General features: G+C 41.8%; 1 protein-coding gene across 5 annotated transcripts in view; it reads right to left on the bottom strand.

Moving 5' to 3' along the window:
• USP30 (ubiquitin specific peptidase 30) overlaps positions 1-19,813 on the bottom strand; it is a 97,037-nt gene that overhangs the window by 36,361 nt on the left and 40,863 nt on the right. For 2 of the 5 annotated variants that reach the window (XM_056528802.1, XM_056528806.1), the window contains exons 1-2: positions 6,740-6,949; positions 1,524-1,633 (exon numbers count right to left, since the gene is read on the bottom strand). In XM_056528802.1, coding sequence (XP_056384777.1) covers positions 1,524-1,633; positions 6,740-6,807 — 178 coding nt within the window. In that variant the 5' untranslated portion in view covers positions 6,808-6,949. Of the gene's footprint in view, positions 1-1,523; positions 1,634-6,698; positions 6,950-19,813 lie in introns of those variants that run through there. The other 3 variants (XM_056528807.1, XM_056528804.1, XM_056528805.1) reach the window with 3 other exon arrangements.

Raw genomic sequence — 19,813 nt, 5'->3', positions numbered from 1 at the left:
GTTAGTTTGGTCTCCTCCCGGCCTGGCAGGAGACCAAACTCAGGAAGTGCATGCAGGCATGGCGAGGCACAGCTCTTGCAGGCTTCAGTAACATCGCCCCTACTGGGGAATGCCCACTTTCTAATGCCGGGAGCTCACATAATGTGAGCAAGGGGAAAGGTGTGATACAGAGCTTTTTAAAGCTTGTAAAAAAAAAAAAATTAAAGGGCAGGAGGAGTGTTTGGAGTAGTTAGGGAATATAATCTGAGTTAGTTCAGAAAATATGTTTTGATGACAGGTACTCTTTAAACCAAGCATGTTAGAATAACCCTTAGAAGTGACATGGTGATTTTAGCGCACTCCATGTTGTTACTGAGCCCCCCATGGTGCACAGCTATTTTTTATACTCTACATTTCAAGGAGCAGGACCAGAGCTGAGTTGTTTGTTAGAAGTACACACACAGAACTTCCTCCCTTACATCTTTAGCCAATAGAAGCAAAGGCACTACAGATCACATACATACCATGGTGAGAGTGCACTGAAAAGGCTTGCATTGTGCTGACGATTTACACTCTATACATAGAATGTGGAGGGAGGAGGGGTTATTGATGCAGCTGCAACCCAAGGAAAGGGTTTCCCAGCAGTGTATGGCTGGCACTGTGCTGGGGGATGATTTACAGTACACTACTATAGATGGCATATGGCAAAGAAAATAGGTTACCAATCCATTGGGTTTGCAAGATACTGAAAGCAGTAAGGAAGTAAAGAGCAGCGGTACAGCACAAAAAGGTAAACTGAGCACTCCTACTGCTTCTGAAATGAGAGGGAAGCCTTGATTTGCCTTGCAAAGACAGTGCAGATCTTTTGGACACTCACCAATGCAGGTGCACAGCCTTGCTCCTCTCTTCAGCATAAAGCACATGCCCTGCCCCCATTTCCTGTTTTTCATCTAGCTGAGGCTGTTACTAGAGACATTTTTAACCTTATAAAATGCAGTTAACAGCAGATTTGCAGCAAAGAAAGACTGTAGAGCTGATTTTTTCCGGGGTAAAGAGTTATTTTTGGTAAATGAAGTGATTTAAAAACATGTTAGGAATCACACAGGCTATCAACTGGAAGGAAGCTGTTTGAATGAGCCATGTGCTCCCATATCCCACCCGAATCGGCACAGAAATCCACTGACTTTAATGAGCCGACCGGAGTCACCGTTTGATTTCGGTCGGCTCATTTTTGACCCGTATCTGGTTTTCTGACAGGACCTAAAAATGTTAGTATACTACGGTTTTAGGACCGGTCCCGAAACCGGATACGGGCAGAAATGAGCCGACCGGAGTCAAACAATGACTCCGGGCCGGCTCATTAAAGTCAATGGATTTCAGCGCCAGTCCGGCAGCCGAAGGCTGAAAACATGGTGTGAAAGCCCTCTCAGGGGATTATGGCCTATAAGGGATTAATAGCACCACAGTACATACACTTATTACTGTTATTATGTGGAATCAATAATGTATAATAACTGCTGGTTGGGTACATATTAATTTCTTACCTTTTTTGCGCTTTCTTCTGTCTGTGATTGGTCCCCACAGAACATATATTCCAGCTGCCAGAGCTGCTGCAATCCCACCTATCATACCCCAGTTCTTCATCATTTTGCATCTGAAGTAAAAAGGTAAAAAAATAATTTAAAAAAAATGGCAAAATCTGTAAAAGTAATGACAAAAGTAGCAAGCTCAGTCAGTATAAAAATATAATGATACATAAAAAACATTGGTATTGTCACGTTCGCCATGACCAAACTATAAATCTATATCATTATGTATCTAGCTTGAAGATTGCTGTAAAAAATGCTACATTTTCATTTTTTTAGGAGACAAACTACTTGGACACTTTTATCCAAGCAGTGACGAATTAATGTCATGATGTGGAATTTTTGTGTACTTTGGACGTTCAAAGTCCGTACACAAATATTTTCCATGAACAGGGAATGAATTGTATTCGTGAATTGTTATCTACTAATGCTCAGTTGGATAATTAGATAATTGCATTACTTATGGGTTTACTTGATTTGGCACTTACTAAAAGTTAATTTTAGATTTGATCAACAGTATTATTTACAGACCTATGGTGTATCTATAGGGTCTTCAGTAGCCCCTAGTGTCACCAACACATTTATGACATGGTTTGAAGATCAATTTGTTTTCTCTGATCCCGTGACTGCACCATCCTCGTGGCTATGTTACATGGACGATGTGTTCATCATATGGAAGAAGGATGAAAAATCTCTTCTTAAATTTGTGGAAGATTTGAATGAAAAACATGATAGTTCTCCCTTACCTATTATTAAAAAAAATGGTTATTTGTTTGGGTGTTGAAATACAAAAATAATCTACTGGTTTTGTTACCACTTTATTTGCTAAACCTACTGATGTAAATAACATGTTTGACTAAAAAAAAAAAAGTTTCCATGTCTACATTTAAAGATCTCCCTAGCAAACTGATCACTAGCAATGATGAAGCAATGATGAAGAGTACCAAAAAAAAAAACTAAAAAATTATAGAAAAGGGATATAATCCAAAGAAAATACATGCACAAAAGGAGAAAATAAGTAAAACAGAGTTGCAGCAGAATCTTCAAAAAAAATTTGATCAAAGTACAAAAAAGATCTAAATAATTGTATCTTATATACAGGGTATTATGACAAAATAGCCATGATTAAATGTGTCATTTTTACGTAACTGGCATACTTTAAAATCTGATAAAAAAATGTTCCTATATAAAAGGGTTAATCAATTGGAGACAAGTTGATCAGAAGTGATGTCTCTTTTTTTTTTTTTTAAATTAGTCGACAAACATTTTTAGCTGCACAACGCCAGGGTACTTTCCCGTGTTTGAATTGCAGCCAATGCAGTAGTATAATCAAAGGTGACCAGAATAGTCCTCCTTCAAAAGGATATAATATTCCCTTAAAAGGTTTTTAGACATGTTCCATGAAGAATTTAATTTACTTATTAAAATGCCCCTGTGGGTTAGATATTTACATGGGCAGACATTGCGTCCTAATAAAATCAAAATAACGAAACATAACTGTGTTTACATTTTTTTTTTTTTTAAATCCGACATTACAACAACATCGGCACATGGTGAGACCACTGTGGCAAGACATTTCTGTGACTATGGGCATTTCATTACCGAACTTAAATGGTTAATCTTAGAATAGGTTCCAGAAGCAATAAATGAGGGTCTAAATAAAAAGTGTCTATTACAAAGGGAGTGCTATTGGATTACTGAGCTTAATAGCATTGTCCCTATGGGACTTAATAAAATATGTAACTTTAAATGTTATTTGTAATACCTACCTTAAAGGAGGACTCTGGTGCAGACCACTCCTGCTCCGTTCTGCCCGGGCTGCAAAATAAATGAAAATGAACCATCACTCACCTCCCTGGGTTCCCGCGGAGCGTCACTACAGCTGATCGGTCCTCCGGTGCATCTCCTTCATACTTCCGGGTGTAACGAAGCGTCACATGGCGCTCAGCCTATCGCCGGCCGAGGCAGAACATTGCGGCGGCCGGCGATAGGCTGAGCGCCATGTGACGCTTCGTTACACCCGGAAGTATGAAGAGGATGGACCGGAGGACCGAACAGCTGTAGCGGAGCTCCGCGGGAACCCAGGGAGGTGAGTGATGGTTCATTTTAATTTATTTTGCAGCCCGGGCAGAACGGAGCAGGAATACTCTGCACTAGAGTACTCCTTTAAAGGGGTACTCCAGTGGAAAACTTTATTTTTTAATCAACTGGTGCCAGAAAGTTAAACAGATTTGTAAATTACTTCTATTAAAAAATCTAAATCCTTCCAGTACTTATTAGCTGATGAATACTATAGAGGAAATTATTTTCTTTTTGGAACACAGAGCTCTCTGGTGACATCATGACCACTGTGCTCTCTGCTGACATCTCTGTCCATTTTAAGAGCTGTCCAGAGTAGGAGAAAATCCCCATAGAAAACATATGCTGCTCTGGACAGTTCCTAAAATGGACAGAGATGTCAGCAGAGAGCACTGTGGTCATGATGTCAGCAGAGAGCTCTGTGTTCCAAAAAGAAAATAATTTCCTGTGTAGTATTCAGCAGCTAATAAATACTAGAAGGATTAAGATTTTTTAATAGAAGTAATTTACAAATCTGTTTAACTTTTTGGCACCAGTTGATTAAAAAAAAAAGTTTTCCACCAGAGTACCCCTTTAAAGGAAAAAGGAGTTAGAGAGGGAGAGGGAGCCGGCTATAAAGCAGAAAAGGATGTCCCTGGGTGAAGGGTCACATTCCGCTACAGGGACACAGTTTTCTTCATTACATCAGAACTAAATGTTCAGAACGCTGGCCAGTGGAGTACCCCTTTAAAGGGGTACTCCACCCCTGGCATCTTATCCCCTATCCAAAGAATAGGGGATAAGATGTTAGATCGCCGCGGTCCCGCTGCTGGGGACCCCGGGGATCGCGGCTGCCCCCTCCCATAGACTTGTATTGACGGGGGCGGGCCGTGACATCACGAGGGGCGGAGCCGTGACGTAACGATGCTCCGGCCCCTGTATTGCCTGTCATTACGTGCAGAGCAATATCGCTCTGCGCAGTAATGATAGCGGGGTGCTGCAGCAGCGATCCCCGGGGTCCCCAGTAGCGGGCCCCCGGCAATCTGACATCTTATCCCCTATCCTTTGGATAGGGGATAAGATGTCTAGGGGCAAGATACCCCTTTAACCCTTCTGCTAAAACTGTGTATTATTTTTTCTAATCTCATGTGTTATTTTGTATGTTTTTTACTGCATGGGAATAAGTTGGTAACGGATAGGTAATTAATCCTCCCACACCTGGTACGCATGACTAAGGGGGCCTGCCCCCGAAACGCCATTGCGTCCATGGCTGAGAGAGTTGGACAAAGGCAAAGACTGCAGCTTGTCATGTCTGTATATATATGTGTTCAATTGAAATAATTAACTACAAGAAAATAAAGACAGACCCTAAAACAAGAGATCTTCTTATTCGTGAGGGATTGTCCGTGAACCGTTTTCCCCTGTACGTGCTGAATATTGTGAAATGTAGAGTAGTGTGGTGGAACTCCAATAAACAGGGGCATTTATAATAGCAGGATTGTGTTACATGTTGTTCGAGACAATGAAAGAGTCAGAGGTACAGAAAAACAATGCCAATAAAAGTTTTTCCATAATCCTGGGAGCAATGATACACTTTGTGACCACTACACCCAGTGGCATTGCTGGTGATGCCAGTAAGTACATCACTTGCCATGTGACTATTGCAGTCAGTCACTGTGTACAGTGATCCCTCACCTTACAATGGCCTCAACATACAATATTTAAAACATACAATGGTCTTTTTTGGACCATTGTAACTTGAAACCAGACTCAACATACAATGCTATGGAATTTGCAAAACAGGTCAATGGCTGAAAGAACCGACCAATCAGAATGGGAATTCACTGATAAAAACCCCTGTATTACTGAAGTGCATGCACTGACTGGCTGTCTGGTAGAGCCCCCTTCAGTAAAGGGAGGTACTACAGTACATGTTCTTTACTACTTTTAACCCATGGCATGGTTAGCTGCTCCTTTGGACACAAAGTAAGGGCGGCTCCATTTTACTTTTTAGGACACTGTGTGTACTGTACAGGACCCTGAAGAAGCTCCTGTCCTCTACATAGACCAGTATTTCCCAACGAGGGCACCTCCTGCTGTTGCAAAACTACAACTCCCAGCATGCCCGGACAGCCTTTGGCTGTCCGGGCATGCTGGGAGTTGTAGTTTTGCAACAGCTGGAGGCACCCTGGTTGGAAAACACTGAAATAGACAGTGATTTACAGCTCCCAGCAGCTCTTTCTTACTTTTATATGTAAGGATTTGCTTTATCTATATTAGTTATCTACTTATTTATCTTTAATCCTCACTTTTTCCTATTTTTGGATGACATTGTGGAGCTTCAGAACCAATTACCAGGTTTCCATAGAGTTCTGGTCTCAACATACAATGGTTTCAGCATACAATGGCTGTAACAGAACCAATTAATATTGTAACTTGAGGGACTACTGTATATCAGGCATCATCTATACCAGGATATAAATAAAGGAGTACATTTACTTTCTGAGCCCCCTAGTCATGTACTGACAGGCCTATATCACATGTCAGAAGAGGAACTGGGCTGTAATTCCAGCTAACGCAAAACCACAGCACCCATCATGCATACAGCTGAAGACTAGTGGGAGTTGTAGTTCTGCACCAGCTAGAGAGCCAGTGAACGTTTATTTGTATTCTGCTTTCTTATGAATCCCTATGTCAGCGTTTTTACCAATCAGGGTGTATTGCAAAACTACAACTTCCAGCATATCCGGACAGCCTTTGGCATGCTGGGAGTTGTAGTTTTGCAACACCTGGAGTCACCCTGGTTGGGAAACACTGCCCTATATCTTCAGGAGATGAACCAGAAGTGATCCTAGTAGCTATATGTACGTGTGCACTATGAGACAAGCAGCTGTAGTCACCAGGACAGGCTATATATATATATATATATATATATATATATATATATATATATATATATATATATATATATATATTATATATATACATAGCTCCAGCCGGCCAGTGTGTACAGACTGCTGAAGGTGCTCCAGGGGCCTACACAGCCTCCTCCATATAACCCGCACTCCTCCTCACGTGTCTCCTCTCATTTCCTTCCCACCAGGCCCGCTCCTAACCTGGCACCAGGACCTCTGTGTAACGGCACACCGACTCCAGCAGGGGCCCGGGATGAGCTACTGAGCATCACGCCCAGAGCGGACACCGCAAAACGGAACTAATTATTCATTGTCTCTTGTTCCTTGACGAGACTGCAAAGTAGTGCACCAGGAACTCCAGCCCGGAACGCTAAAGGGAGCGGACCGCACTACAGACTGCAGCGCTGGTGGTGGTTGCCATGGAAATCTAGTCTTCACTGGAGAGCGCTGGGCTGCTCGGATAGAATCTGATGGAGCTCAATAGAGAAATCATTTTTTTTTCAGGCATTTTTTTAAATGTATTTTTTATGTTTACCATCTTTAATGTATTTATCAATTCATATATATGATAGTTCCACATACACTTTTTGGAGTTTTAGTGGGAGGACAGCCAATTTTTATGCTTTTCTTAAGAGCCATAACGCTTTGTGCGTTTTTCATCTACAGACCCATGTGAGGATGTTTTTTACATAACTAATTTTTCTTTGTAATGACATATTTCATTTCATCCTATTTCATTTTTGCAGTGCGCTTTATTCTGTGGGTCAGTACGATTAAAATGATACCCACTAGAGATGAGCAAACTTACAGTAAATTCGATTCGTCACAAACTTCTCGGCTCGCCAGTTGATGACTTATCCTGCATAAATTAGTTCAGCTTTCAGGTGCTCCGGTGGGCTGGAAAAGGTGGATACATTCCTAGGAAAGATTCTCCTAGGACTGTATCCACCTTTTCCAGCCCACGGGAGCACATGAAAGCTGAACTGATTTGTGCAGGAAAAGTCATCAACTGCCGAGCCGAGAAGTTCGTGACGAATCGAATTTACTGTAAGTTCGCTCATCTCTAATACCCACGTTTACAAGCGTTTCTATTATTGTACTGCTTTAAAATTAGGCAAACTTTTTTTTTATTTGTATAAAAAAGTATTCTGACCCCACATAATTCTAATATTTTTCCATGCACGCAGCTGTATGAGGGCTCATTTTGTGCACCATAATCTGTCATTTTTGATCACATGGATGTGACCAAAAATCAGCAATTTTGGACTTGCAGGTATTTATTTTCCATATTATTTTATGCAGATCACCGTATGGGATCATTACCATTATATTCAAAGTGTTCGCTCATTTCCGCATGCTGTCATACCAAATATGCTGATTTATTAGATTTTTTGTTTTTATTTGTAAAATGGAAAAAGAAAGTGATTTCATTTTTTCTCGCATAGGCATAGCACTGATCAGTGTATTTGGCCATCTACTTCTATGGTCTGCAGTTGCACTGTTGGAGGTCCGATGAGTATCTCAAATAATCCGTTAATATTTTTTTTTTCCTTTTTTTATATAGCAGTAGGAAAAAGGGGAGCTAATTTTTATTGGTGTAGCGGTTTATTTACATTTTTTTTTTATATAGCACTCCTATACACATGGGGGTATGTGCAGACTGCAGAGCATAGCACCCGACCCATGTCTGTAGTACAGGCACAACGGTGTAATGCTCTGCACATACCCCCATGGGTAAAGCAGTGTGCACTGCACACACTTTATTAGGTAGGGCCATTATATTACCCCCCTCTGATGCCCCCTGTGCCATTATATCCCCCCCTCTGATACCCCCTCTTTCATTATATTCCCCCCCCTCTGATGCCCCCTGTGTCATTATATCCCCCCCCCCGATGCCCCCTCTTTCATTATATCCCCCCTCTGTTGCCCCGTGTGTCATGATATTTCAGCCCAACCCCCTTTCCTGTACCACATTATTACCAAACCTCCCCTCCTCTCTGATCCCCTGCTACCTGTACTCTGCCCCCATGTGTGCTATGGCAGGCTCAGGTGCTCGGCGGTCATTGTTGGTATTGGACCACATCCTCGGTCCGGACGGATTTGCTCGCGATGAGTGACGTCACCGCACATGCCTACGCCGGGATTCTGTCATCCTGCGCGGCTCGCTATAGAATGCAGTGCACAGCTGCAGCCTATAGGAGTTTAGTTACAGGGCAAAACTGATTGCCCCGTTATAAGTGAATTCCTCAGGCATTTGACCCTGCTTGCCCGAAGCAGGGCTAAATGCCTGAAGAATTCACCTGCCCGGCACTCGGAACTGCATGTCCCGGGCATCGGGCGATACAATTTCCACAGTGACTCACTGTCTCTGTCCCTGCTGCGGGATTTTCAGGACTTGCGACTGACCGCAGCAGCCTCCTGGCTGTGGACAACGAATCGGGAGATTATTCGATAACGGGATTCATCGACAACGAATCCCGTTATGGAATTTTATCGATTTTATCGATTAAACGTCGCAGCTCTAAAAACAATAGGTAATTTTCTGATTATATATTCCCTCTAAGGATGTATTCACACTTACAGTATCCTGCTCATATTTCATGCACAGGATTTACAGCTGCAGATTTTTTGCTGCAGAGTTGACTGTAAACTAAATGACTGTACACAGATTCAAATTTGCGCATCAAATAAATATGTGCAGGATATTGTAAGTGTGAGTAGACCCTAACTAAAAAAACACATTGTGGTATACACTAGTTTTATGTCAGGGCTACACTGCAACTTTTTGTAGCGCTACAATTGATTTGAAATACTAAGTGACAGATAGTCCATAAGATTGCATATGACTCAATGTATTGCTTTGGATATTTCAGCTGTAGCTCGATAGGTAAAATCAATCCTGTAGCCCGGGCCTTATTTTATGGAAGGGAAGGATATTGATGAAATTTTAAGTGTATTACATTGTGTATCTGATAACGTAGTTAGAGAGCAGTATGTACATTGTCTTTTGCTGGCTGGTACAGATCTGTTCCATACACATGTGGCTGGCTTTTGTTTTGAACACAGACATCTTGAGGGGGTGGAATTATAAACTATTTTTAGGAAGTCAACAACAGCTTACACCTCCAATAGCTTTGTTCAGGAAAACAATATAATTTGCTCTTATGTTTCTCTGCAGAATATTGCACCTAAGCTAGAAATATGCCTGGTACTTTATGGGTGCATTCACATTTACAGGATCTGCTGCAAATTTGATGCTGCAGATTTCAGTGTAAACTAAATAATTGAACACAGCATCAAATCTGTCACTTAAAATCTGAATCGTCAAATGTACAGCAGATCCTGTGTGTGAATACACCCTTAGTGTCTGTTCACACGTGCGGATTTCTTGTGGATTTGCCTATAAATACACTGCTCAAAAAAATAAAGGGAACACTAAGAAAACACATCCTAGATCTGAATGAATGAAATAATTGTATGAAATACTTTCTTCTTTACATAGTTGAATGTGCTGGCAACAAAATCACACAAAAATGATCAATGGAAATCAAATGTATCAACCCATGGAGGTCTGGATATGGAGTCACACTCAAAATCAAAGTGGAAAACCACACTAAAGGCTGATACAAGGCTCAGTAGGGTGTGTGGCCTCCAAGTGCCCGTATGACCTCCCTACAATGCCTGAGCATGCTCCTGATGAGGTGGCGGATGGTCTCCCACACCTGGACTAAAGCATCCGCCAACTCCTGGGCAGTCTGTGGTGCAATGTGACATTGGTGGATAGATCGAGACATTATGTCCCAGATGTGCTCAATCAGATTCAGGTCTGGGGAACGGTCCATAGCATCAATGCCTTCCTCTTGCAGAAACTGCTGACACACTCCAGCTACATGAGGTCTAGCATTGTCTTTCATTAGGAGGAACCCAGGGCCAACCGCACCCCACACCATTACTGCCCCACCGCCAAACCGGTCATGCTGGAGGATGTTGAAGGCAGCAGAACGTTCTCCACTGTGTCTCCAGACTCTGTCATGTGCTCAGTGTGAAGTTTCATCTGTGAAGAGCACAGGGCGCCAGTGGTGAATTTGCCAATCTTGGTGTTCTATGGCAAATGCCAAATGTCCTCCACGGTGTTGGGCTGTAAGCACAACCCCCACCTGTGGACGTCGGGCCCTCATGCCACCCTCATGGAGTCTTATTCTGACCATTTGAGTGGACACATGCACATTTGTGGCCTGCTGGAGGTCATTGTGCAGGCCTCTGGCAGTGCTCCTCCTGCACCACCTTGCACAAAGGCGAAGGTAGCAGTCCTGCTGCTGGGTTGTTGCCCTCCTACGGCCTCCTCCACATCTCCTGATGTACTGGCCTGTCTCCTGGTAGCGCCTCCATGCTCTGGACACTACGCTGACCGACACAGCAAACCTTCTTGCCACAGCTCGCATTGATGTGCCATCCTGGATGAGCTGCACTACCTGAGCCACTTGTGTGGGTTGTAGACTCTGTCTCATGCTAGCACTAGATTGAAAGCACCGCCAGCATTCAAAAGTGACCAAAACATCAGCCAGGAAACATAGGAAGTGAGAAGTGGTCTGTGGCCACCACCTGCAGAACAACTCCTTTATGAGGGATTGCTAATTGCCTATAATTTCCGCCTGTTGTCTGTTCCATTTGCACAACAGTATGTGAAATTGATTGTCAATCAGTGTTGCTTCCTGAGTGGACAGTGTGATTTCACAGAAGTGTGATTGACTTGGAGTTGCATTGTGTTGTTTAATTGTTCCCTTTATTATTTTTGAGCACTGTATAATTTTCTATTGGGACTTTTAGGGAGAGTGAGTTGTGTTTTCAACATGATATTGTGTACTGAATAATGTCACAGTCAGAAGAACAGACAGAGAATGAATAGAAGGTGCTGCAATCTCACTGATTTTGCAGTTGTCTCCTGTCAAATAGTCAGCTGTGGGATGTTCTCCAACATCTCTAGGTGGAGAACTGGCAGGAGTGCTGGGAAAGGAAAGTAGCCAGGGTGGGAGGACTGTGATGATACAATAGGCAAAAGCAATGAATTCTGAGAATTGTACAACTAGGATGTACAGGACTAAGACTCTCAAAACAAATGGATTTTTGATGGTTTCAGAACTGGGCCAGACAGATAGGCAATGCTATGCTATGCTTCTGTCGGAGTATTCTTTAAAAGAGCAGCCAGAGATAGATTTTACAGAATATGTTATATATAATAAAAATGAAGGTTATAGCATAAAATATCAAATCTATCAAACATTATTTGAGCATTTTATTGACTGAAATAAGCTAAAATATGGGACAAATACAATTTTAACAATTTCATAAAGACTGTCCACAGAATGCACAAAGGGGAATTAGGCTGGGCTGCCAAGGAACATTAACCCTGTGACAGCCCCCCACACTAACTGCCAGGACCAAAGAAACCTACGCACTTGGTAGTTTAACCCTTTTTATGCCATGGTCCAATCATGACCACTGCATGTAACTGATCTGTGGGGCTCTGTTACCCCACAGATGCGATCACCGAGTGCAAGTTGGTTTCCATGGCAGCCAGGAGTCTTCTAAAGGCCCCAGGCATGCTATGCATGTGCAGGTATGTGCATTGCTTGTCACCATTATACAGTAGTAGTGCAGTGTAGTATATAAGTCTCCCTTATGAGAATAAAACATTTTTTTAAAATAAAATAATAAAAAAAACAACCCAAAAGATTTTTTGTAATTAATAAATAAATAAATTAATTAATTTGGGTTTTGTTTTTATCCTCCTCACATTTTAAAATCCATAACTCTTTTTCACCTACAGGTCCATATACAGTCATGGCCGTAAATGTTGGCTCCCCTGACATTTTTCTAGAAAATGAAGTATTTCTCACAGAAAAGGATTGCAGTAACACATGTTTTGCTATACACATGTGTATTCCCTTTCTGTTTATTGAAACTAAACCAAAAAAGGGAGGAAAAAAAGCAAATTGGACATAATGTCACACCAAACTCCAAAAATGGGCTGGACAAAATTATTGGCACCCTTTCAAAATTATGGAAAAATAAGATTGTTTCAAGCATGTTATGCTCCTTTAAACTCACTTGGGACAAGTAACAAGTGTGGGCAATATAAAAATAACACCTAAAAGCAGATAAAAAGGAGAGAAGTTCACTTAGTCTTTGCATTGTGTGTCTGTGTGTGCGACATTAAGCATGGACAACAGAAAGAGGAGAAGAGAACTGTCTGAGGACTTCAGAACCAAAATTGTTGAAAAATATCAACAATCTCAAGGTTACAAGTCCATCTCCAGAGATCTAGATTTACCTTTGTGCGCAACATTGTCAAGAAGTTTGCAACCCATGGCACTGTAGCTAATCTCCCTGGGCGTGGACAGAAGACAGAAATTGATGAAAGGTGTCAACGCAGGATAGTCCGGATGGTGGATAAGCAGCCCCAAACAAGTTCCAAAGATATTCAAGCTGTCCTGCAGGCTCAGGGAGCATTAGTGTCAGCACAAACTATCCGTTGACATTTAAATGAAATAAAACACTAAGGCAGGAGACCCAGGAGGACCCCACTGCTGACACAGAGACATAAAAAAGCAAGACTTCATTTTGGCAAAATGAGCTTGATTAAGCCAAAATCCTTCTGGGAAAACGTCTTGTGGACAGATGAGACCAAGATAGAGCTTTTTGGTAAAGCACATCATTCTACTGTTTACCGAAAATGGAATGAGGCTTACAAAGAAAAGAACATGGCCCCTACAGTGAAATATGGTGTTGGTGCAATGATGTTTTGGGGTTGCTTTGCTGCCTCTGGCACTTGGTGCCTTAAATGTGTGCACGGCATCATGATATCTGAGGATTACCAACGGATTTTGGGTCGCACTGTACAGCCCAGTGTCAGAAAGCTGGGTTTGCATCCGAGATCTTGGGTCTTCCAGCAGGACAGTGACCCCAAACATATGTTAAAAAGCACCCAGAAATGGATGGCAACAAAGCGATGGAGAGTTCTGAAATGGCCAGCAATGAGTCCAGATCTAAATCCCATTGAAGATCTGTGGAGAGATCTTAAAATTGCTGTTGGGAAAAGGCACCCTTCCAATAAGAGAGACCTGGAGCAGTTTGCAAAGGAAGAGTGGTCCAACATTCCGGCTGAGAGGTGTAAGAAGCTTATTGATGGTTATAGGAAGTGACTGATTTCAGTTATTTTTTTCCAAAGAGTGTGCAACCAAGTATTAAGTTTAGGGTGCCAATAATTTTGTCTAGCCCATTTTTGTTGTTTGGTGTGACATTATGTCCAATTTGCTTTTTTCCTCCCTTTTTTGGTTTAGTTCCAATACACACAAAGGGAATAAACGTGTGTATAGCAAAACATGTGTTACTGCAATCCTTTTCTGTGAGAAATACTTCATTTTTACAGCCATGACTTTAAGGGCTTGTTTTATGCAGGTTTTGATTCAACACAGTAAACTTTATGGTTAAAATGACATGTTATCTTAATTCTGTAGGTTAATGTGATACCCAATTTATATAGATTTAGTTTTATTTACTACTTTTAAAAAAAATATTACTTTTTTGTAAAAAATAAATAAATAAAAATAAATAAAGGGTATGCTTATAATACACTGCTCAAAAGAAATAAAGGGAACACTTAAACAACACAATGTAACTCCAAGTCAATCACACTTCTGTGAAATCACACTGTCCACTCAGGAAGCAACACTGATTGACAATCAATTTCACATGCTGTTGTGCACATGGAACAGACAACAGGTGGAAATTATAGGCAATTAGCAAGATACCCCCAATAATGGAGTTGTTCTTGAAGTGGTGACCACAGACCACTTCTCAGTTCCTATGCTTCCTGGCTAATGTCTTGGTCACTTTTGAATTCTGGCAGGGCTTTCACTCTAGTGGTAGCATGAGGCGGCATCTACAACCCACACAAGTGGCTCAGGTAGTGCAGCTCATCCAGGATGGCACATCAATGTGAGCTGTGGCAAGAAGGTTTACTGCGTTTGTCAACGTAGTGTCCAGAGCATGGAGGCGCTACCAGAAGACAGGCCAGTACATCAGGAGATGTGGAGGAGGCCGTAGGAGGGGAACAACCCAGCAGCAGGACCGCTACCTCCGCCTTTGCGCAAAGAGCAGGAGTAGCACTACCAGAGCCCTGCAAAATGACCTCCAGCAGGCCACAAATGTGCATGTGTCCACTCAAACGGTCAGAAACAGACTCCATGAGGGTGGTATGAGGGCCCAACGTCCACAGGTGGCGGTTGTGCTTACAGCCCAACACCGTGCAGGATGTTTGGCATTTGTCAGAGAACACCTCCGAAAGTAGAACAGGATATCCGGCTCCCAATAGAGTATGGTAAAATCCAACTTTATTACAAATCCATTAAAATGAGTCCAGGTAGGTGAAAAATTAAAGAAAAATAGGGGAATAAAAACACAAATGAAATGCCGACGCGTTTTGACTTAACAGAAAATCTTAGTCATGGCAAGTTACAGGCACACACTGTTCGGTATATATACATGGATAAGCAATACGTGACATGACATCACACACTAACACGCCCTTCCCAAAAATGGGATGTCTTGCTACGTAAAGCCAAACACACCTAAATTGTCAAAAAACAACATATGCATATCATATCAATCTATGCTTCCAAAAAATATAAACGGAGCTATATTAGCATATACAATAGATGTTATAACCAAGGGTGCGAGCAAATAGCAGTGACATTATACTCAAACACGCCCACCAAACTTAGTCATGTCGGTGGGCGGAGATACATCAAAGGCGTATCACCAGGACAAAACATGCAAAGAAGAGATATAACAATGTTGTAACTAGAATATAGTTTTCTAGAGAGTCAAGACCTTAGTAAATATAAGATAAATCATGTCTATGATTTAAACCGGATGGATAACGCGTCTCTAGATTTAATATCCAAAATGCTTCTCTTCTAAACACCTGTTAGCCCCAATCTCCACCCCTTCGGGGAGGACAGACCTTTTCAATTCCTAATACTTTGCATTTGGGTATACTGCCTGAATGTTTCTCCACCACATGTCTAGAGAAACCTGATAGAGACCTGTTCACACTTTTCTCAGTGTTTGGTATATACATGTGTTCTTGAATATTGGATTTTAGTTTTCTAGTCGTGCAGCCTACATATAGCAGGCTGCATTCTAGACAAATGATGGTATAAACCACATGGGATGACTGGCAATTAAGAAGACTTTTGATATTAAACTGTTGACCAGATGCACAAGAAGAAAAAATGGTAGAGTTGTGCATGTATTTACAATTGCCGCATCTGGGGCGGCCACATTTGTAGCTGCCCTTAGCGGAAAGCCAGGTGTCATTTCTATTGCCAGTGTCACTGAATTCACTAGGTGACAACTGGCTCTGCAATGCAAGAGCTCTACGATTTGTCAGAGAACACCAAGATTGGCAAATTCGCCACTGGCGCCCTGTGCTCTTCACAAATGAAAGCAGGTTCACACTGAGCTAGTGACGGAGTCTGGAGACGTTGTGGAGAATGTTCTGCCTGCAACATCCTCCAGCATGACTGGTTTGGCGGTGGGGCAGTAATGGTGTGGAGTGGCATTTCTTTGGGGGGACGCACAGCCCTCCGTGTGCTTGCCAGAGGTAGCCTGACTGCCATTAGGTACCGAGATGAGATCCCCAGACCCCTTCTGAGACCATATACTGGTGCAGTTGGCTCTGGGTTCCTGCTAATGCAAGACAATGCTAGACCTCATGTGGCTGGAGTGTGTCAATAGTTCCTGCAAGAGGAAGGCATTAATGCTATGGACTGGCCCGCCCATTCCCCAGACCTGAATCCAATTGGGCACATCTGGGACATCATGTCTCGCTCCATCCACCAACGCCACGTTGCACCACAGACTGACCAGGAGTTGGTGGATGCTTTAGTCCAGGTCTGGGAGGACATCCCTCAGGAGACAATCCACCACCTCTTCAGGAGCATGCCCAGGCATTGTAGGGAGGTCATACGGCCACATGGAGGCCACACACACTACTGAGCCTCATTTTTACTTGTTTTAAGGACATTACACCAAAATTGGATAAGCCTATAGTGTGGTTTTCCACTTTTGTGTGTGACTCCATATCCAGACCTCCATTGATAATTTTTGTTTAATTTTGTTGTCAGCACATTTAACTATGTAAAGACGAAAGTATTTCATACGATTTGTTCAAACAAGATGTTTACCGGCACCACCAAACTGCTTAAATCCTTGCTGTAGTCAGCTGTCTGGACATCTCACACCTGGACATCAACCCCTTGATAGCTTCAACTTCGGTAGTGCTCACCACTTAAGACATTTGCAATAGATATCACTCTATAATTGAGTGTTATTTCATACGACTAGTTCATTCATTCAGATCTAGGATGTGTTATCTTAGTGTTCCCTTTATTTTTTTGAGCAGTGTAGTTCACTTCTGACCCCTATAACACTTTTTTTGTATAAGGGACTGTATGTGGGCAAATTTTTTGGTAATGATCTGTAGGTTTTATTAGTGCCATTTTTGTTGTGATGGGACTTTTTGATTGCTTTTCAGTCTTTTTTTTTCTTGTATATGAAGTGACTAAGAATTAGCAGTTCTAGACTTTGGTATTTTGTTTACTTTTATTTAATTTACTGTGTGGTTTCAATAATGTTTGTTAGATCGGACATTTACACATGTGGAGATACCACATATGTTTATTTTTATTAACATTACAGTTTTTGAAAACTGGGAAAAAGGTAATTTAAACTGTTATTAAAGGGTGACCTATTCACATTCATGTATTATTTTTTTAATTATGTTTTTCCACAATTTTTTAGTTCTCCCACACCTGTTAATCAAAGTCAATGGCTCCACTTTCTCCCCAGTCCCACAAGTCTTCTGCCTTGGGGATCACCTTTGACTCAAACCGCACATCTAGACCTACTGTAACATCCTCCTCTGTGGTCTTTCCTGAAACACTCTTGCTTCCCTCCAGTCCATCCTTAACTCTTCTGCCCGACTTTTTCACCTGTCCCCTCGATACTTCTCTGCCTCTTCCCTTTGCCAATCTCTTCTCTGGCTATTTGTTGCTAAACAAATGCAGTTTAAACTGTTCACCATGACATATAAGGTCATCCGTCATCCGCAACTTGTCCCCTTCATACATCTCTGACCTGATTTCCTGATACTGCCACTCACGTAATCAAATCATCTCAAAACATCTGCCTGTGCTCTCCTATTGTCCACACCTAACACAAGCCTCTCTAAGACTTCTCTTGTGCTTCCCCTATACACTGAAATTCACTAATCTGACACATCCGGCTTTCACCCACCATGAAGACCTTCAAAAGCAACCTGAAGACCCATCTCTACAAGCAAGCCTATGACCTACAATAACCCTACTGCCACTGCCCTGGAAACCTCTACTTCCCTAACTTCTCATAGCCGGCCAGCTGTCCCACTCACCTACTGTTTCCCTCTCTTTGTAGATTGTAAGCCCATGAGGGCAAGGCCCTCTTTCCCTGTATATCAGTCTGTCATACAATGTGTCAAGTTTACTGTACCTGCATTTGTGTCATGTATTTTACCTCCTCATCAAATGTATAGCTGTAATAATATATATAAAGGTGCTATATGAATAAATAATAACTGCATACACTCATTGATGCTTATAGCATCGATAAGTGTTATCAGTGCTTTGCTTCTCGAGCCTGCTGAAACAGCCTGGAGATGCAGGGTATCTGCATAATCGCTGCTGCCTGGCATTAGCGGTGAGTCCTGGCTGCTGATAGAAGCCATTTTTCTCTGCCTATGAAGCAAGTGCAGCTCCTGTGCTCACTTCATAGACTGTTAACGCTAAAGGATGTGAATATATAATTTTACATATTTTTACAATAACGTAATATGTCATAGGGCAGGAAAGAGCTTAGGGCCAAATTAGCTTGGTCACTTAGGGGTTAAAAATTTTACTGAAATAAATAAAAATAATGATACAGTTTATTTAGCCCTGTTGGTTGTTCTTACTGTATATTAAAATCTTTTGCCAACTTCTACCAGTTGAGTTAAAATGTAGACAATACCATTATATGTATGCTCATATGTATACCTTTGCTCATTCTGGCCAAAAAGTTCAATTTTAACCTCATCGGTCCACAGAACTTGTTTCCAAAATGCATCAGGCTTGTCTATATGTTCATTTGCAAAGTTCAAATGCAGATTTTTCTGGTGAGGACGTAGAAGAGGTTTTCTTCTGTTGACTCTTCCATGAAGACCATATTTGTACAAGTATCTCTTTATAGTGGAATAGTGTACCACAACTCCAGTGTCTGCCAGATCTTTCTGGAGGGATTGTGCAGTCAAACGTGGGGTTTGAATCGTTTTTCTCACAATCCTGCGAGCTGTTCTGTCTGATATTTTTCTTGGTCTTCCAGATCTTGCTTTAACTTCCACTGTTCTTGATGACTGCCATTTCTTAATAACATTCCGAACAGAGGATATTGACATCTGAAAACATTTTGCTATCTTCTTATAGCCTTCTCCAGCTTTGTGAGCGTCAACTGTTTTCAGTTTCAGATTTCTAGACAACTGCTTAGAAGAACCCATGGTGCTGATTTTTGGGGCAAGGTCAGATGTGTCTGGGCATTTAAAACCTTTGAGATTGACATCACCTGGTCTTCCCAGATGATGATTGAGAACAATCCATGACACTGGCAGGTCTCCGCTTTGCAAAGGGGGCAGTGCATGCTATAAATTCTGCAGGGTGCCCAAACTTTTGCAGACGCCATTTTTTTGTTTCTGTTATTTTGAAATTGTAAATGATGGAAATAAAATCTAACTTTTGTTGACATATTATAAGATTGTCTAATCTGTAATTTGATGCCTTTTGGAGATGTTTCCATCTTTCCTTGGCTTCTTTATGCACATTAATACAAATTTTTACCTGGAGTGCCCAAACTTTTGATCCCCACTGTAGTAATTCTTATAGGGAGGGATGGTTTTGTATACTTCTGACCTGAGGCACTCAGCCTTATTACTCCCATTAGCTCCAGTCCCACTAACATTGGTTTTCTTTGGTAATTCCACATCGCCTGCATGTGCTTTACCTGTAAGAGGTGCTGCTCCAATCCACAAGATGCTAGGTGACAACTGTACACAGCTAAAATACCACCCTTGGTGCTAAAACATTTATACATGGTGCATCTAAGTAAACTCCTGTCATAATACCCCATATATCCCTGTGACTAGAC

The sequence above is a fragment of the Hyla sarda genome, chromosome 1, assembly GCF_029499605.1.
Source record: "Hyla sarda isolate aHylSar1 chromosome 1, aHylSar1.hap1, whole genome shotgun sequence".
Classification (NCBI taxonomy): Eukaryota; Metazoa; Chordata; class Amphibia; order Anura; family Hylidae; genus Hyla; species Hyla sarda.
The sequence above is the reverse complement of the archived record's forward strand: the minus strand, read 5'-3'. Positions and strand labels throughout refer to the sequence as shown.